Consider the following 27,662-nt stretch of genomic DNA (forward strand, 5'->3'; position numbering starts at 1 on the left):
AACTTTCCCACATTTTGTCACATTACAGCCACTAACCTAATTGAATTCTATTGGAATTCCAGGTGAAAGACCAACACAAAGTGGTGTACACGTGAGAAGTGGAACGAAAATCATGCATGATTCTCCAAAATTTGAATCTGTTAATCTGGACCTAGCGTTTTGTGGGAGAAACATTTCGTCACTCATCCAGGTGACTTCAGTCTCAGCTGACTGCAGGTTTCCCCAAATCTTATAAACAGTGCATTTGCATAATGACTGAAACCAGCCCACTGAAGGAACAATGGGCTCGGATCATACATGATTCCAAACATTTTTTTTTTTACAAATAAATAGCTGAAAAGTGGGGTATGCGTAATTATTCAGCCCCTTTGGTCTGAGTGCAGTCAGTTGCCCATAGACGTTGCCTGATGAGTGCTAATGACTAAATAGAGAGCACCTGTGTGTAATCTAATGTCAGTACAGTACAGGTCAGGGATAAAGTTATTGAGAAATTTAAAGCAGGCTTAGTCTACAAAAAGATTTCCCAAGCCTTGAACATCCCACGCAGCACTGTTCAAGCCATCATTCAGAAATGGAAGGAGTATGGCACAACTGTAAACCTACCAAGACAAGGCCGTCCTCCTAAACTCACAGACTGAACAAGGAGAGCGCTGATCAGAAATGCAGCCAAGAGGCCCATGGTGACTCTGGACGAGCTGCAGAGATCTACAGCTCAGGTGGGGGAATCTGTCCATAGGACAACTATTAGTCGTGCACTGCACAAAGTTGGCACTTGAAAGTCCAGTTGGAAGAGCGAGGTGAGTAGCTTGAAGAAATCGATATCGATTCATTAAATCCTGAATCGACTTTTAAATATAACTGTGTTTTGCCAGAAACGCCAGATTCTCAGATTAAAGCTCACAAAACCATTTCAACAACAACCAAACAGCAGATGAGAGCAGGTACACGGACTCCACACAAAGACGTAAACACAGAGCCGACGCATCAGAATCAGCTTTGTCTTTCTCGGCTTTCTCACCCGACGGCCCGCAGACGGACACGCTGTCGGAGCTCAGCGATCCTGATGCGTCCGGTCCGCGCTGTGTTTACGTCTTTTTGCGCTGATTCTGAGCTGCAGGTTTTGTCTCTCCAACCAAAATTCACCGAGCCAGCAGCAAAAGAAGCAGCAAACTGCGCTTCACATTTGATCAATGTCGTCATGAATTCCCTCTGACTTTTGCTGTTTTGCTTCCACCACGATAAAAATCACACTTCATGCACAGCTCTCTGTGTGTACTTCAGGAACAATTTCAAATCTCTGTTTTCTGCATCATTCATTGGCTTATTACCCACCAGTCTACCGTTGTTTACAGCGCTGTCTTTTTCTTTTTTCACTTAAATGACCTCGGACAAGAAAGCCTAATTTCTGCTGTTCAATACTGAAGAAATTTAAACTTCTTAAAATTATGCAAAATTGCAGATTATTGCAGAATATTTTAAGGTTATCTGCAATAAAAAGCCAGACCAGGAAAATCTCCTTCATGTTTTTCTGTTTTATTCTCAGTTACTTTCACACAAAGGCATCTGCTGTGATGTTCACAATTCTGATGAAGTCAGTGCTGATAAATGATCAGAATTATAATATTTCTGACTGTCTGAGGCTAAGTTGAATCGAATCAGGACTTTGAAAACCGGAATCGAATGGATGATAGAAATCAGTGATGATACCCAGCCCTAGTGAGCAGCCTCGGCACGACAGAGTGGATGTAGCTGTAATAGGAAAAGAACTATTGCTAACTTTTCTGTTAAGTTAAGGCCTGATCCTTCTGAAATTCATAGCCGGTGCTCTGACACAGTGCCATCAATCTTTGAATGCTGCAGTAAATGCACTGCCCAAGTGTCCCCTCTCCCCACTGCCTTTCAGCAGCAGGCAGCAGAAAACAGGTCGTCAGAGGAGCCAAGATGATGATTAAGTTGAACATTTTCTACAACTGCAGCAAAAGCTGGTTCTACACAGTATTGACTCAGGGGGCTGAATAATTACGCACACCCCACTTTGCAGTTATTTATTTGTAAAAAATGTTTGGAATCATGTCTGATTTTCATTCCACTTCTCACGTGTTCACCACTTTGTGTTGGTCTTTCACCTGGAATTCCACTAAAACTGATTCATGTTTGTGTAATGTGACAAAATGTGGGAAAGTTCAAGGGGGCCGAATACTTTTGCATCCACTGTAGTTAGGGCTGGAATATATTTCATGTGATATGAAATTAATTGCTATCTGTTTGTTAAGAATCTGCTTGTTTTTTGTTGTGGTGTTGGATTGAGTGACACACAGGATTAATAAAGCTAAGGCTTATGCTAATGGGGATTCTGATTAAACAAACACACTGGCTTCTTAAACTTTAAAACTCTCTGACTCTGATCTTTCCAGTTTCTTCAGATTTGTACTCTTGTGTTGTTACAGAGCAAAGATGAAGGAAGGTCTGCAGACAGAGCTTCTGGAAACACTTGGGAATTTGAGCGATAAGGAACTGAAGCTCTTTAAGTGGTATCTACAGAAATCTGAGGCACTGGATGGTTTACCAGCCATCCCAAAGAGTGATCTTCAGACAGCTGATAAACTGGAAATAGTGAATTTGATGATCAATAAATACAAACCTGAAAATGCTTTGGGAGTCGCACAAAAGATTTTGGACAAAGTCAAGACTCGTACAAGTCAGTCAAAGAAATAACATGAAACACTTGGTGTGGTGTACAGATAACATGAGAAATGATTTTCATGAAGTATATTTATAAACTGAATCTCTATTCTATTCTTTTTACACCTTGCTGTTGTGTCTCTATAAAATTTAGCATATCTTGTATCACACACACACACACACACACACACAGATAAATAAAAATCAGAATCAGAATCAGAATCAGATCAGAATCAGAATCAGAATCAGAATCAGAATCAGAATGGGTTTATTGCCAGATGTTGAGGTTTACAACATTAGGAATTTGCTGCGGTGCTTCAGTGCAAACAATAAGAATTAAAGTGCTATGTAGAAAGAAAGATATGTGCATGAGATATACATTAGATATATACATGAGAATAAGAATTAAGAGTGCTACGTAGAAGGATATATACATGAGTGCAGGTGGTGATCAGTGCCAGACATGAAATGATGCAGTGACACAGCGTAGGGTCATGTGTGAGTGGCGGGGACAGTCATGTGGTTATTGTTCATGTGTCCAACAGCAGAGGGGAAGAAACTGTTCTTGTGGCGAGAGGTTCTGGTGCGAATGGACCGGAGCCTCCTGCCTGAGGGGAGCAGGTCAAACAGACTGTGTCCAGGGTGGGAAGGGTCAGCTGAGATCCGGGCTGCACGCCGCAGTGTCCTGGAGGTGTACAGGTCCTGCAGAGATGGGAGTCTGCAGCCAATCACCTTCTCAGCAGAGCGCACAACACGCTGCAGTCTCTGTTTGTCCCTGACAGTGGCTCCAGCGTACCACACGGTGATGGAGGAGGTGAGGATGGACTCGATGATTGCGGTGTAGAATTGCATCATCGTCCGTGTTGGCAGGTTGAATTTCTTCAGCTGCCTCAGGAAGTACATCCTCTGCTGGGCTTTCTTGATGACGGAGGTGATGGTGGGCTCCCACTTCAGGTCCTGGGTGATGGTGGTACCCAGGAAGCGGAATGAGTCCACAGAGGTGATGGGGGTGTCAGTCAGGATGATGGGGGGGAGTGGGGCTGTGTGCTTCCTGAAGTCCACAATAATCTCCACTGTCTTCTGGGCATTCAGCACCAGGTTGTTGTGGCTGCACCAGGACACCAGACGTTCAACCTCTCTCCTGTAGGCAGACTCGTCCCCGTCCGAGATGAGTCCAATAACGGTGGTGTCATCTGCAAACTTGATTAGCTTGACAGACTGGTGGGTGGAGGTGCAGCAGTTGGTGTACAGGGAGAAGAGCAGAGGAGAAAGAACACAGCCCTGAGGGGAGCCGGTGCTGATGGTCCGGGAGTCCGAGACATTCTTCCCCAGCCTCACGTGCTGCTTCCTGTCCGTCAGGAAGTCAGTGATCCACCGGCAGATGGGATCAGGCACATTCATCTGGGAAAGCTTGTCTCGGAGATGGTCTGGAAGGATGGTGTTGAAGGCAGAGCTGAAGTCCACAAACAGGATCCTGGCGTAGGTTCCTGGGGAGTCCAGATGCTGCAGGATGAAGTGTAGGGCCATGTTGATGGCGTCGTCTACAGACCTGTTGGCTCTATATGCAAACTGCAGGGGGTCCAGGAGGGGGGCCGTGAGGGTCTTGAGATGGGAGAGAACTAGGCGCTCAAATGACTTCATGACCACAGATGTCAGAGCCACGGGTCTGTAGTCATTTAGTCCAGTGATCCTTGGTTTCTTGGGGACAGGGATTATGGTAGAGGACTTGAAGCAGGCAGGCACATGACATGCCTGCAGTGAAGAGTTGAAAATGCCAGAAAACACTGGGGCCAGCTCGTTTGCACAGTGTCTGAGGGTGGCAGGAGACACACCGTCTGGGCCGGGAGCTTTCCGAGCATTCAGATTCTTAAACTGCTTCCTCACATCTGCTTCATGAATATGAAGAGTTGTGGTCGGAGGAGGTGGTGTGAAATCCTCTTTTGTGTGGGGTGGGGGGGCGGGTGTTGTAGGTGAACAGTTTGAAGGTGGTGATGGCTCTATGGAGGGGGGAGAGGTGGGGGAATGAGTGTCCAAAGTGCCTCTATTGTTGGGGTCGTTGGAGGTGTGAAGGCTGCCTGATGGCTCGTCAAAACGACAGTAGAAGTCGTTAAGGGTGTTGGCCAAGAGCAAGTCATCAGTGGAGTGGGGGGTTTTAGGCTTGTAGTTTGTAATATTCCTAAAACCTTTCCACACAGAGGCCGAGTCATTCTCTGATATCTGCTGCTGCATCTTCTCAGAGTGCTGATGTTTGGCAATGTCCACTTCCTTAGTGAACTTGTACTTGGCCTCTCTGTAGCAGTCCCTGTCTCCGCTTCTGAACGCCTTACTCTTTTCCAGCCACAGCTTTTTGAGTTTAGGGGTAAACCAGGGTTTGTCATTGTTATAACTCACCCTGGTGCGTGATGGCACAATGCTGTCCTCACAGAAGTGGATATAGGAGGTGACAGTGTCCGTAAACTCGTCCAAGCTGTTAGAAGCAGCCTTCAAAGTGTCCCAGTCTGTGGTCTCCAAACACGTGCGAAGCTCCTCCACAGCCTCGTTGCTCCACAGTTTTTTGGTCCTCACGACAGGTTTGGAGAGCTTCAGCCTCTGTCTGTACGCGGGGATTAGGTGGATCATGACGTGGTCAGAAAGTCCGAGTGAAGCGCGGGGCACCGCGCGATAGGCCCCGCTGATCGTGCTGTAGCAGTGATCCAATGTCCTCTCCTCTCTGGTCGGGCATTTAATATACTGTTTGTATTTCGGAAGCTCATGGCTCAGATTGGCTTTGTTAAAGTCCCCAAGAGCAATGATGAGAGAGTCCGGGAATGTCCGCTCCGTGTGGAGAATCTGCTCCGCGAGTGCGCACTGAGCTGCTCGCGCATCCGCGTCTGGCGGGATGTAAACAGCGGCCAGGATGAATGAAGCAAACTCCCGCGGAGAATAAAACGGTTTGCAGTGAATGACAAGATATTCCAGAGAGGGAGAGCAGTGCTGAGCAATCACTGTTACATCTGTGCACCAGCCACTATTGATGTAGAAGCAGACGCCTCCACCTTTGGTTTTACCGGAGAGAGCGGCCTGCCGGTCCGCGCGCAGCAGATGGAAGCCCTCCAGCTTGAGCGCGCAGTCCGGGATGTCCTCACTGAGCCACGACTCCGTAAAACATAAGACACAGGAGGAGGCAAAGTCTCTGTTCATGCTTCTCATCAGGGCCAGTTCGTCTATCTTGTTCCAGAGTGAGCGTACATTAGAGAGGAAGATCCCAGGAAGGGCCGTTCTCAGTCCGCGTTTCCTCAAACGCACGAGTACGCCGGCTCGCTTACCTCTCTTTCGACGTCTCACTTTCCTGATCAGAGTCAGCAGTAAATCTGCCGCAGATGCGACAAATATTGGAAATAAATCCACAGGCGTTGTAGTCCTGCAGTTAAGGAGCTCTTCTCTGGTGTAAGAATATCCAGAGGAGTTCCCAGACACAGAAGAAATGCACAAAAACAAGACAAAAGTGACGCACTGAAGCACCAGGGCATCCATACGCGGCGCCATCTTGGTCCAGCTAAAATCATGCATGAATCATGAAAAATGAAAACACTTACAAAGACCTGTTCATGATTTCTAATTTCCTCCAACAGATAAACCTTCACACGCTGTGGAGAAACAAGAAAAACCAGTCCATACAGTTTCATCAGAAGGTAAGAGTTTAACAGTCTGAAGTAATGTCACTAAAAGCATTTGATTAATTTCTTCTTATGCTGTTTTTATAGTTTTATTGTTTTACATTGTTTTATTTACTGTTATATTGTTTTTATATTCCCATTTTCTGTGTTGTAAAGCACTTTGTGATTTTTATCTGTGAAAAGCGCTATATAAATAAATTTTACTTATTTACTTACTTACTAAGGTCTCAACACATGAAAGTGACCAATCAGAGCTCTTGTTTCAATCTGGTATTTCTCTGGCTGCTGTAGTATTAGGCTACGTTCACACTGCATGTGAAAGCGCATCAAATCCGATTTTTTTTTTTACCCTATGCGACCCATATCCGATCATGGTGTGACAGTGTGAACGGCACAAATCCAATATCAAATCCAATCTGGGTCACTTTTGTATGTGGTACTGTGTACTGTGGTATGCCGCCCTCAAGGAGCTGCTTCTTCGGCGCTATGCCCTCTCCGACGCTGAACGAGCCGAAAAGCTCCTCAACCAGTCAGGCTTGGGTGGCGGTACCGCGCTCGAGCTCATGGAGAACATGCTATCGTTGCTCGGGCCGGATGACGGTGGTTTCCTCTTCACCCACCTCTTCCTCCGCCAACTACCGGCCGCCATGAGAGCTGTCCTCGCAAACTCCCCACTTCTGCCAGTGAAGGATTATCGCTCCCTGGCTGAAGAAGCGGATCGCATTCTCCTGGCTAGCCACACTTTCAACGTTCACGCCCTGACTACGGACCCACTGGCGGCACCTTCCACGCCTCCACCTGCCTCCCCCGGAGCATCCGCCCCCTTGCTGACGACAGGGATTGCTACACGCCGGCACCGCGGAAAGAGCATCTGTTTCTACCATCAGCGTTTTGGCGACAGAGCACGTCGCTGCCTGCCGCCTTGCGCTTTCACGGCCCAGGGAAACAGACCCGCCAGCGCGCCGTAGCAGCCGCGACCGCTGGCAATACAGAAAGCCTGCTCTTCATAGAGGACTCGCGCTCCGGGAGACGTTTTCTCGTGGACTCCGGCTCCCAGAAGAGCCTCCTTCCCCCTACCGCTGCCGACGGGCTAGCAGCGAACTGTGGGCCGCAGCTCATTGCAGCTAATGGCTCTCCCATCAAAACGTTTGGGGAAAGGTTGGTGACTGTTTGTTTTCATGGCCGGGATTTCCAGTGGAACTTTGTTGTTGCCGCTAGCTCTGTACCTATTTTAGCTGCTGATTTCCTGTGTGCTCATGGACTGCTTGTCGATGTTGCTAACAGACGTTTAATCGATGCTCTCTCGTTTTCTTCGTTACCCTGTTTTACTCGGGCCGCCGAGCCCCTGATTCGGGCTAATGTAGTGACCTCCGGGGATGCTTTTCAGCGTTTGCTTTTAGAGTTTCCATCGCTGTCTGTCCCTAATTTCTCTAGCACGGTAACGAAGCATGGGGTAGAGCATTATATTCCCACGGTCGGGCCCCCGGTGTTCGCGCGCGCGCCGCCTCGACCCCGTGAGACTGTCCGTCGCTTGGGAAGAGTTTGCAGCCATGGAGCGCCTTGGCATTGTACAGCGTTCGAACAGTGCATGGGCCTCTCCGCTTCACATGGTGCCCAAATCGGATGGTCGGTGGCGGCCATGCGGAGATTTCCGCCGTTTAAATAATGCCACGGAGAATGACCGTTACCCCATCCCCCACATTCAGGATTTTTCTGCCAATCTCGCCGGAACGTCGATTTTTTCTAAAATTGACTTGGTGCAGGGGTATCACCAAGTTCCCGTGCGCGCCGAAGACGTTCCTAAAACCGCTGTCATTACCCCCTTCGGCTTGTTCGAGTTTTTGCGCATGCCGTTTGGCCTGAAAGGTGCCGCCCAGACCTTTCAGCGGCTGATGGACTCCGTTTTGCGTGGGCTGCCGTTCGTTTTTGTTTATCTGGACGATATATTGGTGGCCAGCTGCTCAGCGATCCAGCACGAGTCCCATCTGCGCCAGGTTTTCCAGCGTTTGGCAGCGCACGGCCTGATCATCAACCCTTCCAAGTGCCAGTTTGGGTTGCCTGTTCTGGATTTCCTCGGGCACCGGATTTCCGCTGAAGGTGTGGTTCCGTTGCCCGACAGAGTCCAGGCCGTTTCGGCTTTTCTGCGTCCCACGTCGGTTAAAGCGTTGCAAGAGTTCTTGGGGATGATAAACCTTTACAACCGCTTTCTCCCCAGAGCTGCTCACCTGCTACAGCCACTCTATGCTGCCTTAAAGGGTAAAACGGCCAAAGATCCGGTTGACTGGCTGCCGGAACGCGTCCATGCGTTTTCCGCAGCCAAGTCTGCGCTGGCTGACGCTGCCCTGCTGGCCCACCCACTTCCGTCGGCAGAGATCGCGTTGACCACCGACGCGTCCGACGTGGCAGTGGGTTGGGTGTTGGAACAGCGGGTTTCGGGTCTCTGGCAACTGCTCGCCTTTTTCAGTCGTACGCTCCGGGATGCTGAACGCAAGTACAGTGTTTTTGACAGGGAGTTGCTGGCCCTGCACCTCGCCACACGACATTTTCGTTTTTTCCTCGAGGGTCGCAACTTTACTGCGTACGTTGACCACAAACCTTTGACGTTTGCGATGTCCAAGGTCTCTGACCCATGGAGCGCACGCCAGCAGCGCCAGTTGGCGGCCGTTTCAGAGTTTGCCACAGACATTCAGCATGTGGCTGGTAAGTCCAATCACGTCGCTGACTGTCTCTCACGTGTGTTGGTTTCTCCGGTGTATGTCGGCGTCGACTACGCTGCCATGGCCGCCGAGCAACGTGCTGACCCGGACGTCCTTGTCCTTCAGTCAACAAAAACGGGTCTCGTCCTGGAGGACACCCTGGTGTGGGACGGCGGTCCGCATCATCTTTGCGACGTTTCCACTGTTCGCCCCCGCCCGGTGGTTCCCCTTTTGTCGCGTCATCGTGTTTTTGACTCGGTGCATGCCCTCTCTCATCCCGGCGTCCGGGCCTCGGTCAAGCTGGTCAGCGCCAGGTTTGTTTGGCCGGGCATTCGCAAGGCGGTGAAAGAATGGGTGGCGGTTTGTATCCCATGTCAACGCTCGAAAATCCACCGGCACACACAGGCACCCCTCGAACCTTTCCGTGTCCCGGGTAGGCGTTTTGATCACGTTCATGTGGACCTGGTTGGTCCCTTGCCGCAGTCACAGGGTTTCACGCACCTTTTGACTGTGGTGGACCACACGACCAGGTGGCCGGAGGCGGTACCCCTGGTGTCCACGACGGCGGTGACGGTGGCTAGGGCATTTTTGTCAACGTGGGTTTCACGTTTCGGTCCCCCTGCTGACATTACCTCGGACAGGGGCCCCCAGTTTGTTTCTGAGCTTTGGTCTGCTATGGCTGACGGCCTGGGGGTCAAGGTCCACGGCACCACAGCATACCACCCGCAAGCTAATGGGATGTGCGAACGGTTTCACCGGTCACTTAAGGCCGCGCTCCGGGCTTCCTTAACAAGTGGCGACTGGGTCGACCGTCTTCCGTGAGTTTTGCTGGGATTGCGTAGCACGGTTAAAGAAGACCTTGGGGTTTCCCCGGCTGAACTGGTCCTCGGCCAGCCTCTCCGGGTCCCCGGGGAATTCTTACCTGAGAGCCCTCCCCCATGTTTCGATACCTCTTTGTTGCCTTTTCGCCCCCCAAGAGACTCATTTCCTGTTCCTGGTCCTGTGCACCACTGCCTGCCTGACACTTTTGTTCCGAGTTCGTTGGACTCTGCTCGTTTCGTTTTCGTCAGGCACGATGCCTGTAGGACTCCACTGCGTCCACCATATGACGGGCCATACAGGGTTCTTAAACCAGGCAACAAACATTTCATTTTGGACTTTGGCGGTCGGCAGGAGGTTGTCTCTGTTGACAGACTTAAGCCTTCACATGTTATGCAGGAGGATCAGGTGGTCCCGGCCCAGGCCCCTCGCTGCGGCCGCCCACCTGCCACCGGGCTGATGGATTCTGTTTTTTCCCCCAGGAGCGACCCAAAATCAACGGAGTCCGAGTCGTCTGCAGCTTTTTCTGACCACCAGTGCCAGCCTCGCTCCCGGGCTGGGTTGCCCTCTGTCAGTTCCCCACCCCCCCGGTTCAGCCGTTCTGGCCGTTTGCTTAAGCCCCGGGTCCTGGACTAGTTCTGCTGGGTGTTCGGGGGGGGGGGGGGGGGGGGGGGGCATGTGTGGTGGACCACTAGAGGGCTCCACTCACACCCAGTGTATAGGAAGTGTGTTCCTGTGTTTTGTGGCGCGATATGCCCAGTTGATGTTGGAGACTAATAAAGAAGGAGTGAGAACTGAGAGCTCTGTGTCGTTGATGCTTACCTCCACACTGCTATCAATACATTTTTCTAAAAAATGCCTCTCTGTGCAAAATGGGTTCAAAAACAAACAACTGTGGGATGTTGTTTGTCCGTGATTTGGACAGGTGGAACAAATTACAGCAGGACCAGCCTGATATTATTTGTATCCCACTGTAACTTTACTGTATAACATCTCCAAAATGCCAGGAGTAGTAAATAGTCATTACAAGAAGTGTTTGTGAACTAAACATCAAGAATGTGGGATACTGTTTGTCCATGATTTGTACAGCACACAGCAAATTGTGATGAATAAGGATAGCCACTCCTCTAGTTTTTCTTTTGCAAGATGAGTAGAGAACTTGACCAACCCAACTTCTCTTTAGTTGTGTGTGTTACAAATATAAATGTTACAAATCATTTAGAGGGGTTTCTGACAATAAAGCAATTTGGGGTTTTTCTTTTTTCAATGGTGAAAGAGTTTTTTGTCTTTTTACTGTCACGGTTCATGTGGCAAGTGGAATTTTAATAAAAGACCCAGGATGCGGGCAGCTTCCGAAGTGAGTGAACCTTTATTTTGACAGTGACAATACAAATAGCAGGGGAGAAGTCATGTCCAGAACGCAAGAAGAACTAAACTGGGAAAACTAACAGAAACAGACCTGAAAGAGAGTTGCAGGGAGACTTAGGGAAATGATGCAGGGAACCAATGCACACAGGTTGACGGAGGGCAATAACGCAGGTGAACCAGCAACAGGCAGGAGACACACAGGGCTTAAATACTCACAGGGGTAATCATGGGAGGGGAGACAGGAGGAGAACACACCTGGGAGAAATCAGAGCTGACGAGATATAGATGTAAAGCTGAGAACACTCACATGAGACAGACCTTCAGACTAAAACAGGAAACTCACAACAGACACAGAGAGAGATACAAAGGGTAGAGACACTGGAGGGAATCCAATAAACTAAACTAAACAACCTAGGAACTGTGGAATAAATCATGAACTAAGAAAATACATAAACAAGAAAACTAAGAATGCTGGGTTGTTTTGACCCAGGGCCACGACATTTACAGCATTATGCAGCCCTTTAACATTTAAGGAAATTATTTTAAGGTCCGTTATATCAACATAAAACATTTTTTATAACATGCTGTGTAAAACATCATTTCTGGGGTTCACAACTACACAAGGGCATATATATATATTTCCATAAGAGAGAATGTAGGTGAGTTTACCTATGAAGCGTCTTGAGGCGACTTTTGTTGTGATTTGGCGCTATATGAATAAAATTGATTTGAATTGAAGTTTAGTTAAATTATGAAAACAAAAAACAAAGAGAAAGAAGAGAAAAAAAATAGGCAACAAAAACAAAAACCTTACATAACAAGAAAAAAAGAAGAAAACAAAAGAAACTCCTAATAACCCCTTACCCATATGGAAAATAAATAGAAAAACCTTATAAAAGACTTGCATAAGATTTGGCTTACCTCATATAGTAAATCATATAAGGCTTATATGATTTACTCATGAAAGTGGCCACTTTCTCATTACTTTCATATATTGTGTCATGGCTCGCTGTGTGGCAGGCAGGATGAGGACCCAAAATGCAAACTCACGGACTCAGGGGATAAAGTCAAAATCACAGCTTTAATGCTGGAAGGCAGATCACAGGAAATACAAAACTTAAACTGGGAACAATAAACTAACACTCGCAGAGAGACACAGGGAGATCCACGCAGCATGAGGGAGAACGCGACACAGAACTGAGGGAGACGCAGACATAAATACACCGAGGGTTAACGAGGGAAGTGGGAGCACATGGGGAACACAGGTGACACTGATAATCATAACGAGACAGGGCGGGGTGAACATAACATGACGTATACAGGTGCGGGAGTCCCAAAGTAAAACAGGAAGTACACGGGGGTTCAGACAGGAGGGGAGAGAGAGCACAGGAAGAACATAGCCATAACGGGCAGGGGAAACATGGAATAAACACAAAGAGAGACGAGGGCTCATAAATACACAGGGGGGCACACAGGGGGTAAGCGTCACGAAGGGAAAACACTTAGGGAACAACACAACAGGGCAACTCAGGAAACATGGCCTAAATAAGGAACGAAATACAAAACATACAAGAAACTAAGAATACTGGGCCAACATGGCCCAGGACCATGACATTGTTTTAGTAAGTATCCAAAACATACAAGTTTCATTTATATAATTTTTCAAGGGATCTTATATCTGTTTTCACTCTTGTATGCTTTTCATACAAGTTTCACACAAGACAGATACAAACTTTATAAGATTTATATATATCTTTTCCATATTGGTACCCTCCCCAAATAGGCCGATGCTACAATCAATAGGAAAGGGAAAAAAACTGGGTCTTGTGAAACCGAGCTAGAGTCACTGACAGGTAAAAAGAGAAGAAAAAGAAACCCTAAAGAACAAAAATTCCCCTCCATACTCCCTGCTGCCAGAGGAAAAAAAGCCAACCTTAATATTGAAATATATATCTAACTTTAACTCATTTTATGTGCGATCGTGGCTCAAGTGTTGGGAGTTCGCCTTGTAATCGGAAGGTTGCCGGTTCGAGTCCTGGACAGTCTCGGAAGTTGTGTGTCTTGAGCAAGACACTTCACCCGTTGACTACTGGTGGTGGTCAGAGGGCCCGGTGGCGCCAGTGTCCTCGCCTCTTTCAGTGCGCCCCACTGACTGTGGCTACAACGTAGCTTGCCATCACCAGTGTGTGGATAACTGGATGTGTAAAGTGCTTTGGGATCCTTAGGACTAGGAGAGCGCTATACAAATACAAGCCATTTACCATTTAAGTGCATAGTAATTGCAAAAAAGCAATTACCTTTAAAGAAAATTGTTTTTATTTTTTTAACATATATTTGTAGTTAGAGAAATTTAAGAGGTTTATTCCTCAAAACTGTAAGTACAAAAAAGTTGCACAAATTGTTTTCCCATCACAGGCTATTTATTTTGAGTGTCTTTATAGTTTTATTTTTGAAATACACCAATTTTTATGCACTGCAGGAAAAACGAAAATAAATATTACAATGCAAATTTGCAAAAAAAGCAGCATATGCATCAAAATAAACTATTTCCAGCAGTGCAATATGAGTCCTAAGCATCCCAGAAACGATACAGAAAGTCATAAAGTCAAAGATAACTTTTAAAAACACCAGTATAGGCTCATGAGGTCCTGATGGTAAAAAACTACATTTCCGCAAAATGATGTCACTTCCTGTTTCGGGCAGGTCATGGCGGACATGCGATAGTTCACGATGATGGACATAGGAAGTGTTACGAACAGCTGATCGGATCGGCAAAGCGTGTTTCTGGAATATTATGTTTTTGTTTTTGCAAAGTGGTTTTTATGCAATTTTTTCAAAGCTATATATGGGAGGTAATCGTGACCTAGGAGTCGCTGATGGCATAAGATGGAAGTACAACTCCTCCGGTTTCATATGCAAAACAAATTATTGCGAGTTAGTGAGGCGAGTTACTGAAGTAACATTGTCATACTCACTAGGTTTGCTTCTGCCCCCCCCCCCCCCCCCCCCCCCCGCCAAGAGTGTCTTTTACAGTGTCATCGGTGTCTAAAGCGTAAGCTCAGAGAGAAGTTCCAAATTGTCTTGGAGGGAAGTGTCAGAGCTGAAAATCCAACCCAAGTCCCACTGAATCAGATCTACACAGAGCTCTACATCACAGAGGGAGGGACTGCAGAGGTCAATGATGAACATGAGGTCAGACAGATTGAAACAGCCTCCAGGAAACCAGACAGACCAGAAACAACAATCAGACAAGAAGACATCTTTAAAGGCACACCACAAAGAATTAAACAAATCAGAACAGTGCTGACAATGGGAGTGGCTGGCATTGGGAAAACAGTCTTAACACAGAAATACACCCTGGACTGGGCTGAAGACAAAGCCAACCAGGACATCAAGTTTTTATTTCCATTCACTTTCAGAGAGCTGAATGTGCTGAAAGAGGAAAAGTTCAGCTTGGTGGAACTTGTTCATCACTTCTTTACTGAAACCAAAGAAGCAGGAATCTACAGCTTTGAAGACTTCCAGGTTGTGTTCATCTTTGATGGTCTGGATGAGTGTCGACCTCCTCTGGACTTCCACAAAACTACAATCCTAACTGACCCTAGAAAGTCCACCTCAGTGGATGTGCTGCTGATAAACCTCATCAGGGGGAACCTGCTTCCCTCTGCTCGCCTCTGGATAACCACACGACCTGCAGCAGCCAATCAGATCCCTCCTGACAGTGTTGGCATGGTGACAGAGATCAGAGGGTTCACTGACCCACAGAAGGAGGAGTACTTCAGGAAGAGATTCAGAGATGAGGAGCAGGCCAGCAGGATCATCTCCCACATCAAGACATCACGAAGCCTCCACATCATGTGCCACATCCCAGTCTTCTGCTGGATCACTGCTACAGTTCTGGAGGATGTGCTGGAAACCAGAGAGGGAGGACAGCTGCCCAAGACCCTGACTGAGATGTTCATCCACTTCCTCGTGGTTCAGGCCAAAGTGAAGAAGGTCAAGTATGATGGAGGAGCTGAGACAGATCCACACTGGAGTCCAGAGAGCAGGAAGATGATCGAGTCTCTGGGAAAACTGGCTTTTGATCAGCTGCAGAAAGGAAACCCAATCTCCTATGAATCAGACCTGACAGAGTGTGCCATCGATATCAGAGCAGCCTCGGTGTACTCAGGAGTGTTCACACAGATCTTTAAAGGGGAGAGAGGACTGTACCAGAACAAGGTGTTCTGCTTCATCCATCTGAGTGTTCAGGAGTTTCTGGCTGCTCTTCATGTCCATCTGACCTTCATCAACTCTGGACTCAATCTGATACAAGAACAACAAACAACACCCATTAAGTGTGATAGCAGAGAAGAACTAGAAGAGACACATGTCACCCAGAGTGCTGTGAACAAGGCCTTACAGAGTCCAAATGGACAACTGGACTTGTTCCTCCGCTTCCTCCTGGGTCTTTCACTGCAGAGTAATCAGACTCTCCTACGAGGTCTGCTGACACAGACAGGAAGTAGTTCAAGTAGCTCACAGACCAAACAGGAAACAGCCCAGTACATCAAGGAGAAGCTCAATGAGAATCTGTCTGCAGAGAAGAGCATCAATCTGTTCCACTGTCTGAATGAACTGAATGATCGTTCTCTAGTGGAGGAGATCCAACAGTCCCTGAGATCAGGACGTCTCTCCACAGATAAACTGTCTCCTGCTCAGTGGTCAGCTCTGGTCTTCACCTTACTGTCATCAGAAAAAGATCTGGAGGTCTTTGACCTGAAGAAATACTCTGCTTCAGAGGAGGGTCTTCTGAGGCTGCTGCCAGTGGTCAAAGCCTCCAACAAGGCTCTGTAAGTACACTGATAGCTGGGCTTATACATTATTCAAATTATTTCTAGATTTGTAAATGTATTATTGTCTCTTCAGACTGAGTGACTGTAACCTCACAGAGAGAAGCTGTGAAGCTCTTTCCTCAGTTCTCAGCTGCCACACCTGTAGTTTGCAAAAATTGGACCTGAACAACAATGATCTGCAAGATTCAGGAATTACTTTTCTGTCTGTTGGACTGGAGAGTCCACATTGCAAACTGGAAACTCTCAGGTATGGTATATATATATATATATATATATATATATATGTGTGTGTGTGTGTGTGTGTGTGTGTATGTATATAGATAAATAGATAGATGGTTTTTGTTTTGTTTTTTACATTGGAGCTGACGAATATTTTTGACTAAGGAAGAAAATATGAAACACGGTTTGGTCCTTTATTGCATCTTTAGTGTGTTAACATATTATGTTTATTGAAATGTGAAGCCATTTAAGCTAATCTACCACAGTTGTACTATATAGGTTATATTTTGGTAACTGTTTATATTTCATCAGATTTAAAATGCAGGTCTATGTCCATTTAATAAAATCTATGTTACTTGTGTGCAGCTTCATTGTGGATGTTTAACTATTACATTTCTTTCTCTTATTCAATAACTTTTCTAAGGCTGAGTGGCTGTAACCTGTCGGAGAGAAGCTTTGGAGCTCTGATCAGAGTTATTCAATCAACTAATCTCAGGGAGATGGATCTGGGTAACAATAACCTGCAGGATTCAGGAGAAATTCTACTGTCAGCTGCATTGAAGAGTCCACGCTGTAAACTGGAGTCTCTTAGGTTAAGATCAATCAGACTATATCAAATTAACATATTTTAAACAGGGAGAAAGATCAAATCTGTATCTGTCTTTATACTTTGGCCAAAAATTTGTTGGACAGACATCAAACCTCAAACATGCTTGAAATGTCAAGGGTCAAGACTTTAACAAAATTATAGCATTAACATTTGAGAATGAGAATTTTTGAAAAGCAGGAGAATATTAAAAAAAATACAGGAAAGTAGCTAATACCTCAGCTACACATAGAAATCCAGTCTGACTGAGTTTAAATACAGACATTTACAATAGATGTGTTATCATTTTAAAGTCCTCAGATAATGGCTCACTTTACAATCATAAATGATCTCTTCAGTCAAGTTTGAGAGTGGAAACCCCCACTGAGCACTGAAAACCAATGCTAATAACAAGCATCCATGGATGAAAAAGCTGACGAAAAGCTTATTAGTAAAATGTTTTAGATTTAGTAACTCAACCCTCTGTCTTTCAATTCATTTTGTGCTTACATCCTTCCCCTCAATTCATTTTAGATTTGGTCCTGGTGGAGTCCGATGGCTGAGGAAAGGTCTGATAAAGTGTAAGTATATTTAAATAAACAGTTTCTAAAACTCCCAAAAGGTTGATTCTATTCATCTGGACGTGGCATTTTCCGTTGGAGAAACGTCTTGTCACTCATCCAAGTGACTTCTTCAGTCTCAGCTGACTGCAGGTTTCAATCGTATAAACAGGACATTTGCATAATGACTGAAACCAGCACCACTGAAGGAAAAAGGGCGACCATGGCTTGGGGGGTTGGGAATCTCATCTGTAACCGAAAGGTTGCCGGTTCGATCCCACTGCTCCCTCTGTCCCGGCCGTTGTGTTCTTGGGCAAGACACTTTACCCTGCCGCCTACTGGTGTTGGCCAGAGGGGCCGATGGCGTGATATGGCAGCCTCGCTTCTGTCAGTCTGCCCCAGGGCAGCTGTGGCTACAACTGTGGTTTGCCTGCACCAGTGTGTGAATGTGAGAGTAAAGAACTTTGGGTGCCTAGAAATGCAATCCATTATTATTATAACAATGGGCTGGGAGCTCAGTGCTTGATCATTAATATGCAACTTGTCATGACCATTGATCAACAACCACTTATCAAAGCCCACTGATCAATGGCCATGAGTACCATTCACAGAGAGTTGGGGAATGGCTGCAATCACAGCATTGTAAGATGGTGACAGATGTACCCTTAGGCCCCTCCTTGATTCAGAGATGGTCTTTCCCCTTTCACGTAAATGGCCTCCTTGACTTCGCGCTCAAACCAGCGTTCCTCCCTGTCCAGGATGTTACATCCTCATCATTGAAAGAGTGTCCACTGGCCTGTAGGTGTAAATAGACTGCAGAGTCCTGGCCTGACGAGGTGGCTCTTCTGTGTTGTGCCATCCTCTTCGCCAAAGGTTGTTTGGTTTCCCTGATGTATAAATCGCTCAAACATAAAGAGACACTAAATCTCTTGTTAAAAACTTCCAAAAACTCTCTGGAGATGTTCTGATCGGATACATGAACCTCATCAACTATTCCACCTCAACAAATCTATGTGACTATGTGAGTCCAAATATGGTTAAACAAAAAGTCAATTTGGTGATTCAAATCCTAATTTCTTTCATCACCAAAATCAATCATTAACATGGATGGCTACCACTTTGTTCAGTACCACGTCAAACCCTTTGAAAGATACTGGGTTGAGTCGTGGCAAGAATTCAGAATGAATGGTCCTCTCATGAAGGACAAATTAAAGGGCCTAATTATTTATTTCCTATTCTTTTAACTAATTTGATGAATAACTTTATGCAACAACACTTTGGACTGAAGATATTAAACCTCTTCTCAACTTCTTGATTGGTAGATATACCTGTGCTTAACATCATGTTCTACTATGTTATGGACAGATTCTATGGATAAGCTATACACCTAGAGGTGCTTCTTTGAGCGTTTGTGAACAATATGTATGTAAAATGTAAATTTTTTTTAACTTTACTGCAAACTTCTGTGGCCTTTATGTTAGGGAATCTAGCCTTTTGGATCTCCAAAAGTTGAATCTGTTCATCTGGACGTAGCGTTTTGTGGGAGAAACGTTTTGTCACTCATCCAAGTGACTTCTTCAGTCTCAGCTGACTGCAGGTTTCAATCTTATAAACAGGACATTTGCATAATGACTGAAACCAGCCCACTGAAGGAACAATGGGCTGGGAGGTCAGTTCCTTAATTATAATTATGCAAATTCTCATGACCATTGATCAACAATCACCGACCAAAACCCACTGATCAAAGACCACTGATCAATGGCCATGAGTACTGTTAGGGTTCAGATATTAAGGAGGGCTATAGGAGGAATACAAACAACAACACTGGTCCGGCCGGGTTAAGTCAAACAATGATTTTTAATGAAACACGTGTGGGAGATGAACACTAATAGGTTTGTAGCTTGAACCTATTCGCTGGAACGTTAAAGACAATATCATTACACAGCAAGCAAGACACGAAGTAGGCACCAAAGTTCTCTGGTTTACTCATGCATGAGGGAGACCTGCCTAGAGCCAAGTGTCGTCCCACCACTTGACCTCCATCAGACTCTCAGCCAGGTCCCCCATAGCACTCCTTTTATTGTGGTTACATGAATATGCATAGGGTCATTAACATATAGCATCTTACATAGGTATACATGTGAACAAAGAATACTGTGTGTGTGTGTGTGTGTGTGTGTGTGTGTGTGTGTGTGTGTGTGTGTGGTACTGCTGATCAAAGGGTCATATAACATCCTTGGTCAGGAAGAGGGTAGACCCCCCCTCACCCTAGATGGTTCACCCTAGATAACCCGGTGAGGAAGTCCAGCAGTTCATCTAAACAAAAAGCACTTAGACTAGAACAGACGTAGCTACGTTAATCCTACCATAAAACAATTAAGACAAGATGCGACTTCTTCCCATGCTCCCAGGATGTGGGTGTGTATTCTAGTGTGGAATACACACCAAGCCCCTGCAGCCTGTTAAAGATCACACAACTTATCACTACACAATTAATTATACACCTCTGTTACATCCTGGGAGGCTGTGGGAGTGTGTGGGCGTGGTGTTGTCTTCTCTCTCTCCTCCTCCTTCGTTCTGGCCCCTCCCCTTGTCTCTCTCTGCCCCTGCCCTCTCCTTTAGGTCACACCTGCTGCTCATCTGCTCTCATTACAACCAATTACCCTCAGGGGTGATATAAGCTGGAGAAGAGCAGTGTGGAGGAGGAGGGAGAGGTTTCTGGTGGATTTCCTCTGTGCTGGTCAGAGCGTGCTACTGGCTTAGGTGTGGAACAGCCTGCTGCGTATGACCAGCCTTCTGGTGTGTGGCTCTTTGTGAGTAGTGTTTAACTGAGCAGTGATTGCCCATGAGTGACGGCGGCCTTCATTAGTTTGTGTGGCCTGCCTGGATATTGTTTGTTAGCAGCGTTGCTGTCTCTTTCTGTTGAAGCCTTATTGTTGCTTTCTTTGTTGAGTGGTCATTACCACTTTGGGTTGACCTCCCTGATTTCTTATTAAAGCAGCAGTGCTGTCTCCTTTTGTTGTTGCCATTACATGATTATTGAGGTGTTTGCCTACAATAAAGATCTATTTTATGTTAAATACCTCTGCCTGGCGTTCTTTTCATTCCACCTGGATCTAACTGTTACTGTCCCCCACCCTCATCGCCTAGACTTTTAAGTGGGGACGTAACAAAGTGGGGGCTCGTCCGGGATCGGAATGAAAGGAATTGGGTTGATTACAAGTGCGTACAGGTGTTTGTGTGTTGTGTGAAGGTCATTTGGCAACTGCTGCTCTCCCCGGCTAGCACAGGGGAGTGTCTAGCTGAGCATTTGCTCTTCCTTCGGACACTCGTTTTTTTGTTTTGCCTTTTTTATTTTCGGAGCAAACCCGGGTGGGGATTAATTCTCTGTTGGGGGTAGGCTTGTCGGTGCCTTTTGGCACTTGATGATTCGCCTTTAAAGTGGCCTCGAGCCTGGTACGCTCCAGAAGCTAGGACAGGCTAGATTCTGAGCAGGCAGGACTGGGGGGAGTGTGGGCTTTTCAATTAATGGTTGACTTTTTGACACAACACATTTCTCTTTCGCCTGTGTGTAGTTCTGTAGTGAAGGCATTGTGTGTGTGTGTGTGTGTGTGGCCTTTTAGTGGTTTGCTTGTGTTTTGGCAGGCCATTTTGGGTTTTCATGGCCACTTTTGATATTGCTGGGTTTACAGCAGAGCCGTCGCTTGCCCTGCTAGATGTTTGTAGGAAGAGGGATCTGCATGAGCTGGCTACACATTACGGGATCAGTGTCTCCACTGGTCTACGCAAAGCCGAGCTGAAAGCCGCTCTGGTGTCCGGGTTGTTGGAGAAGAGGGTGGTTGTAATGCAAGAACCTCCGAGCACACCCGGTCCGGCTGGACCAAGTGCGGCGCCTCCTGTTCGAGGCCAGGTTGTAGAACCAGCAGTGTCCACACCTATGGACCAGGGGTTGCCCGAGGGGGGGCCTATGACGCTGCCCCGTTTTGATCCACTCTCCATCCAGTCATCAGAGGGTTCTAAGCAGGATGCTAGGCTCAAAGTCCGTCTAGCTCGCCTCCAGCTGGAGAAGGAGCAGAGCGAGAGAGAGTTCCAGCTGAAGAGGGAGATAGAGCTTAGGCGTTTGGACGCAGAACTGGCTAGGGCTAGAGAGGTTGAGCTGATGAAAGTGGAGGCGGAGACGAAGGTCAAGCTGCGACAGCTGGAACTCCAGCAGGCCTCCACCCCTCCTGTGGTGGCTTCGCTGTCACATACAGACGTTCAGTTTGATGTAGGAAGGAATAGTCGTCTGGTCCCTGCATTTCGTGACACTGAGGTGGAGATTTATTTTGAATCGTTTGAGCGGATAGCGACAGCCTTGCGTTGGCCGCGGGATGTGTGGGCCATCCTGCTACAGTGCAAGCTGGTGGGCAAGGCGCAGGAAGTTTGTTCCTCGTTGTCCGCTGAATGCAGCTTGGACTACGACAAACTGAAAAGTGCAATCCTGTTAGCCTATGAACTAGTTCCCGAGGCTTACAGGCAGCGATTTCGGGGGCTGAAAAAGGTGCAGGGTCAATCCTTCCTGGATTTCGCAAGAGAAAAGAGTATCCTCTTTGATCGGTGGTGTATGGCCTGTAAAGCTGCAGACCTAGCTTCGATACGGGAATTGATTCTCATTGAGGAGTTCAAAAATTGCGTCACCGAGCGGATGGCGGTATATCTGAATGAGCAGAAGGTCTCTACGTTGCAGCAGACCGCGACCCTGGCTGACGAGTTCGCACTCGTCCATAAAACCAGTGTTGTTAAGCATGAGCGACGCGACATACTAGCAAAGGCTAGTGGTGAGCAAGACACAAGGAGAGAGGTGCCTGTGCCTCGTCCCAGGTCAGACTGGAAATGTTTCTATTGTTTTAAATCCGGCCATTTAATAGTGGACTGCGAGGCCTACAGGCAAAGACAGCCAGTTTCAACACCACGTAAACCAAAAGGGATAGGGCTGATTAAAAACGCTTCTTCTGGTAGTAGACCACTTAGCACTGAAACGCCTGACGAATGTTTTAAACCTTTCATTTTCAAAGGAGCGGTGTCACTCTCTGGTAAGCCTGGAGATGGGCGTACTGTGACCATTCTACGCGACACAGGTGGTTCACAGTCCCTCATACTGGCTAGTGCACTTGCCTTTGATGAAAAGACCGCCAGCGGCACTGATGTTATTGTTAGGGGCGTTGGAATGACTTATGTGCCAGCCCCCCTCCATCAAATTTGGGTGCAGAGTGACCTAGTAAGTGGCATTTTTCCTGTAGCTGTGTGTCCTTGTTTCCCGATTGATGGTGTGGACTTCATAATGGGCAATGACATTGCAGGCGGGAAGGTTTATCCTGCCCCAGAGGTTACAAAGACCCCTGACCCAAGCCCCTGGCCAGATGTTTTAAACCGGCAGCACCCGGATGTATTTCCCGTAGGTGTTCTTACCCGGTCACAGGCCCATCGGCAGGGAGAAGTGGTTGACTTGTCAGGGTCAGTGGTCGGCTCTATGCTGGGGATGGATGTGATGCCCTCTGAGGAGGGGGAGGTGGGTCCTGATGCCAAGGAACTGGCTCAAGAAGTGGCTGAGCCTGCTCCTGAACCCGCAGCCCCCCCTCTCCTCACACGGGAGGCCCTTATTATCGCTCAGAAAGCAGACCCATCGTTAACCAAATGTTTTGCTGCCGTAGATGAGAGTGATCATCTGGCAGGAGACAGGAAGCAGACGTTTGTTGTTTTTGATGGATTGCTAATGCGCAGGTGGACTTCAAAGCCAGGGGAGGACTGGAGTGTAGTCCAACAGATAGTGGTCCCGGCTAGTTTACGTCAGCACGTGCTACAGTTAGCCCATGACCATTCATGGTCAGGACATTTGGGGATAACTAAAACATATGACCGTATTCTGCAGCACTTCTTCTGGCCGGCAATGAAGACAGATGTTGCGAAGTACTGTAATACTTGTCATACGTGTCAACTGGTGGGCAAACCAAATCAAACTGTGCCCCCCGCCCCACTATGTCCAATACCAGCTGTTGGTGAGCCATTCGAGCATGTTTTGGTCGATTGTGTTGGTCCGTTGCCAAGAACACGAGCAGGCAATCAGTTTTTGTTGACCATAATGTGTTTGTCCACGCGGTTCCCTGAAGCAATTCCTCTGCGGAGGGTCACCACTGCAAACATTACTAAGGCGCTAATCAAATTTTTCACCACCTTTGGTCTTCCAAAAACCGTGCAAACAGACCAGGGAACTAACTTCTTATCTCGAGCATTCAAACAGACTTTAGCTTCCCTGGGCGTCTCTCATTCTGTGTCTAGTGCTTATCACCCAGAGTCGCAGGGTGCACTTGAGCGTTGGCACCAAACACTTAAGGCTATGCTAAAAAAGTACTGCCATGACACGGGCAGAAGCTGGGATGAGGGTGTCCCCTTTGTACTGTTCGCAATACGCAATGTTAAGCAAGAGTCCTTAGGATTCAGCCCAGCTACACTTGTGTTTGGCCGCGAGGTGCGGGGCCCGCTAAAGATGTTGAAAGAGAGGTTCCTTAGTGGGGGTGCTCCAAAAATTAACGTGGCAGATTTTGTAAAGACATGTAAGGATCGTTGGCAACGTGCTACCTCATTAGCTAAAGAGGCCCTGTGTACTGCCCAGGCGTGCATGAAGACGTGGCATGACAGAAAGGCTGTGAAAAGGCATTTTCAGGCTGGGGACAAGGTTTTAGTGTTGCTACCGGTGCCTGGCTCTGCTCTTACGGCCCGTTTCGCGGGACCGTACGTCATAGTGAGGAAAGTGTCTGAGACAGATTATGTTCTCAGTACCCCAGAGCGCAGGAGGAAAACACGCCTGTGCCACATCAACATGTTAAAACCCTACCATGATAGGGAAACCCATGAGACTGTTGCCAGTGCGGCAACCTCCAGCTCTGTCTCCGCCACCGTGCTGAGTGTAGAGGCCAGTGCTGACGACGATCTGCATATACTTTCTGAGGGACAACAGTGTGGACGGTTGGCGAATTCAGCTTACTTAGCCGAAGTAACGGCCCACCTGTCTCATCTGTCCCCTTCACAATGCGAAGATGTGCTTAATCTACTGCACTCTTACCCCTCTCTCTTTGGTGATGTGCCCTCGCGTACTAATGTTTGTGAACATGATATCGATGTTGGGGACGCAACCCCAATCAAACAGCACGCGTACCGCTGCCCCATGGGAAAGCGCGAGGTGATGAGGAAGGAGGTCAGTTATCTAGCGGAGAATGGTTTGGCGAAACCGAGTCACAGCCCTTGGAGCTCTCCATGTTTACTTACGCCCAAGTCTGATGGCACCCCACGTTTCTGCACCGACTACCGTAGGGTAAATGCAGTGACTGTCGCCGATTCTTTTCCACTTCCTCGTATGGAGGACTGCATTGACAACATAGGTCCTGCCACATTTATTTCCAAACTGGACCTTCTTAAAGGATATTGGCAAGTGCCTTTGACCCCCAGAGCCTCTGACATTTCTGCATTTGTCACACCCGACCATTTCATGCAGTACACCGTGATGGCGTTTGGCATGAAAAACGCTCCGGCCACATTTCAGCGGTTGATGCAGCTGGTTGTAGGAGACGTGCCTCAATGTAATGTGTACTTGGATGATGTGGTGATATACACAGCCACGTGGGAAGAGCATGTGGCCATCCTACGATCAGTATTTCGGCGACTGGCTGACGCCTCGTTGACTCTAAATCTCGCTAAGTGCGAGTTCGCCAAAGCGACAGTCATGTACCTGGGGAAACAGGTGGGTTTCGGGCGGGTACGCCCAGTGGAGGCAAAAGTCGAGGCTATCCTCAGCTACCCGGCCCCAGCCACTAGGCGGGAGTTAAAACGGTTCCTGGGCATGACTGGATACTACCGCTGTTTTTGCAAGAACTTTGCGGTAGTTGTGGCCCCTTTGACAAGGCTATGTAGCCCCAAAGTCCCTTTTGAGTGGTCAGGGGAATGCCAGCACGCATTCGAGTCTGCAAAATCCCTCCTTTGCAGCGCCCCAGTTCTGGCTGCCCCTAACTTCTCTCAGCCTTTCAAGCTGGAAGTCGACGCCAGTTCCACCGGAGCTGGTGCGGTGCTATTACAAGACGACACAGAGGGTGTGTGTCACCCAGTCTGCTACTACTCTGTAAAGTACAAGCGCCATCAGCTAAACTATTCCACCATAGAGAAAGAGGCTCTAGCGATGCTGATGGCCTTGCAGCACTTCACTGTGTATGTGGGCTCTAGCTCCTTTCCGGTAACGGTGTATACAGATCACAACCCCCTCACTTTCCTCCAGCGCATGTACAACCACAACCAACGACTAATGCGCTGGGCTTTGCTGGTGCAGGATTATGATCTGATTATCCAGCACAAGAAAGGGACTGAAAATCTGGTGGCTGATGCACTCTCACGCAGTGCATAGTGATGAGTTTCTTCTGTGTTTTGTATAGTGTGGATTTAGGGTGGGGGGAATGTTACATCCTGGGAGGCTGTGGGAGTGTGTGGGCGTGGTGTTGTCTTCTCTCTCTCCTCCTCCTTCGTTCTGGCCCCTCCCCTTGTCTCTCTCTGCCCCTGCCCTCTCCTTTAGGTCACACCTGCTGCTCATCTGCTCTCATTACAACCAATTACCCTCAGGGGTGATATAAGCTGGAGAAGAGCAGTGTGGAGGAGGAGGGAGAGGTTTCTGGTGGATTTCCTCTGTGCTGGTCAGAGCGTGCTACTGGCTTAGGTGTGGAACAGCCTGCTGCGTATGACCAGCCTTCTGGTGTGTGGCTCTTTGTGAGTAGTGTTTAACTGAGCAGTGATTGCCCATGAGTGACGGCGGCCTTCATTAGTTTGTGTGGCCTGCCTGGATATTGTTTGTTAGCAGCGTTGCTGTCTCTTTCTGTTGAAGCCTTATTGTTGCTTTCTTTGTTGAGTGGTCATTACCACTTTGGGTTGACCTCCCTGATTTCTTATTAAAGCAGCAGTGCTGTCTCCTTTTGTTGTTGCCATTACATGATTATTGAGGTGTTTGCCTACAATAAAGATCTATTTTATGTTAAATACCTCTGCCTGGCGTTCTTTTCATTCCACCTGGATCTAACTGTTACTGTCCCCCACCCTCATCGCCTAGACTTTTAAGTGGGGACGTAACAACCTCTAAGAATATATGGTTAAATATTTCTAAGCATAAATGACAATCAACAATACAAAACCTAACATTCCCCCGTTTTTGACCTTTATGCTAGAAAAGTTCCCAGTTATGAATATCCCATGTCTGACAGTTTCAATGCAAACATTTTCATACTCAGCATATGTCAAATTACCCTAAATTACTGTAAAAGTACACAGTTTAACAAATGTATTAGCAGTTATCCCCTTCCTCATTGATCTCATCCAATGGCAAACTGCATCCTACGAGCAAACAAACAAATTGTTAATGGTCAAAAGAGAAATTAACATTTTCAAAAACATCTCAGCTTGGTGGTGCTTCCTCCGGATGTGCAAATCACATGTCTCTCTGCAGAGTGGTTTTAGTTCTGCAGGGCGACATAAATGTCTCTTCCAGTTGTTTCCATCACTGTCCATAGGACCAGAGTCCAAATGTATGTAGAATAACCATTCAAACATACCAGTTGGTTTTGTTGTTTGTCAACATGGGTCTCAGCTATCTCCAAAGCTGCAGACCTCTCAGCACTCTAGTTTTATGGCCTCTCCACATCACCTCACTTCAGGCCTTCGTCCTGTGAGGGGGATATTTATGACTCCTCAATTGTCCACGCTCTGCAGAAGAACACCTCTGTGGAAAGGGTGCAGGGTTCAGTTATCTTACTGCTGTTATGATCCCAGCAGCCTTCAGAGTGTCATCGTATGCACAGTATAGTGACACAGGTGATGGTCATAGGAAACTGCTGTCATCACTAGTGATGGGCAGATGAAGCCCCATGAAGCACTGAAGCTTTTCATCCAATTGGTTCACCCCAACGCGAAGCTTCATGAAGCTTCATTTGCTCTAGCAGGACACCTACTGGACGTAAAAATAATAGCTGGCATGAATTTGAAGAGTGTGGCATTTTGCACACAGCCTGTAAATGTCAACAACAAAAGGAGTGTGTAAAACATGTATATTGTAGTGATGGCAGTATACTGTGTATATTTATAGTGGCAGTATGGGAAATGATTATTTGGAAATGCTTGAAATGGAAATGATCATTTACTGTGAGGTGAGGTGTGGTTGGGGTGTGGACAGTGGT

General features: G+C 47.2%; 1 protein-coding gene across 1 annotated transcript in view; it reads left to right on the top strand.

The window, feature by feature from the left end:
• Nucleotides 1–27,662, top strand: part of LOC146577962 (protein NLRC3-like) — a 40,522-nt gene that overhangs the window by 1,636 nt on the left and 11,224 nt on the right. Inside the window, exons 2-7 of the mRNA XM_085268461.1 lie at nt 2,448–2,698; nt 6,294–6,353; nt 14,241–16,053; nt 16,130–16,303; nt 16,700–16,867; nt 17,396–17,442. Coding sequence (XP_085124587.1) covers nt 2,455–2,698; nt 6,294–6,353; nt 14,241–16,053; nt 16,130–16,303; nt 16,700–16,867; nt 17,396–17,442 — 2,506 coding nt within the window. The 5' untranslated portion in view covers nt 2,448–2,454. The remainder of the gene's footprint in view (nt 1–2,447; nt 2,699–6,293; nt 6,354–14,240; nt 16,054–16,129; nt 16,304–16,699; nt 16,868–17,395; nt 17,443–27,662) is intronic.

The sequence above is a fragment of the Mchenga conophoros genome, linkage group LG3, assembly GCF_057382185.1.
Source record: "Mchenga conophoros isolate Kocher_MC1m ecotype Shallow Benthic linkage group LG3, M_conophoros_male_GT1.1, whole genome shotgun sequence".
In the NCBI taxonomy this organism is placed as follows: Eukaryota; Metazoa; Chordata; class Actinopteri; order Cichliformes; family Cichlidae; genus Mchenga; species Mchenga conophoros.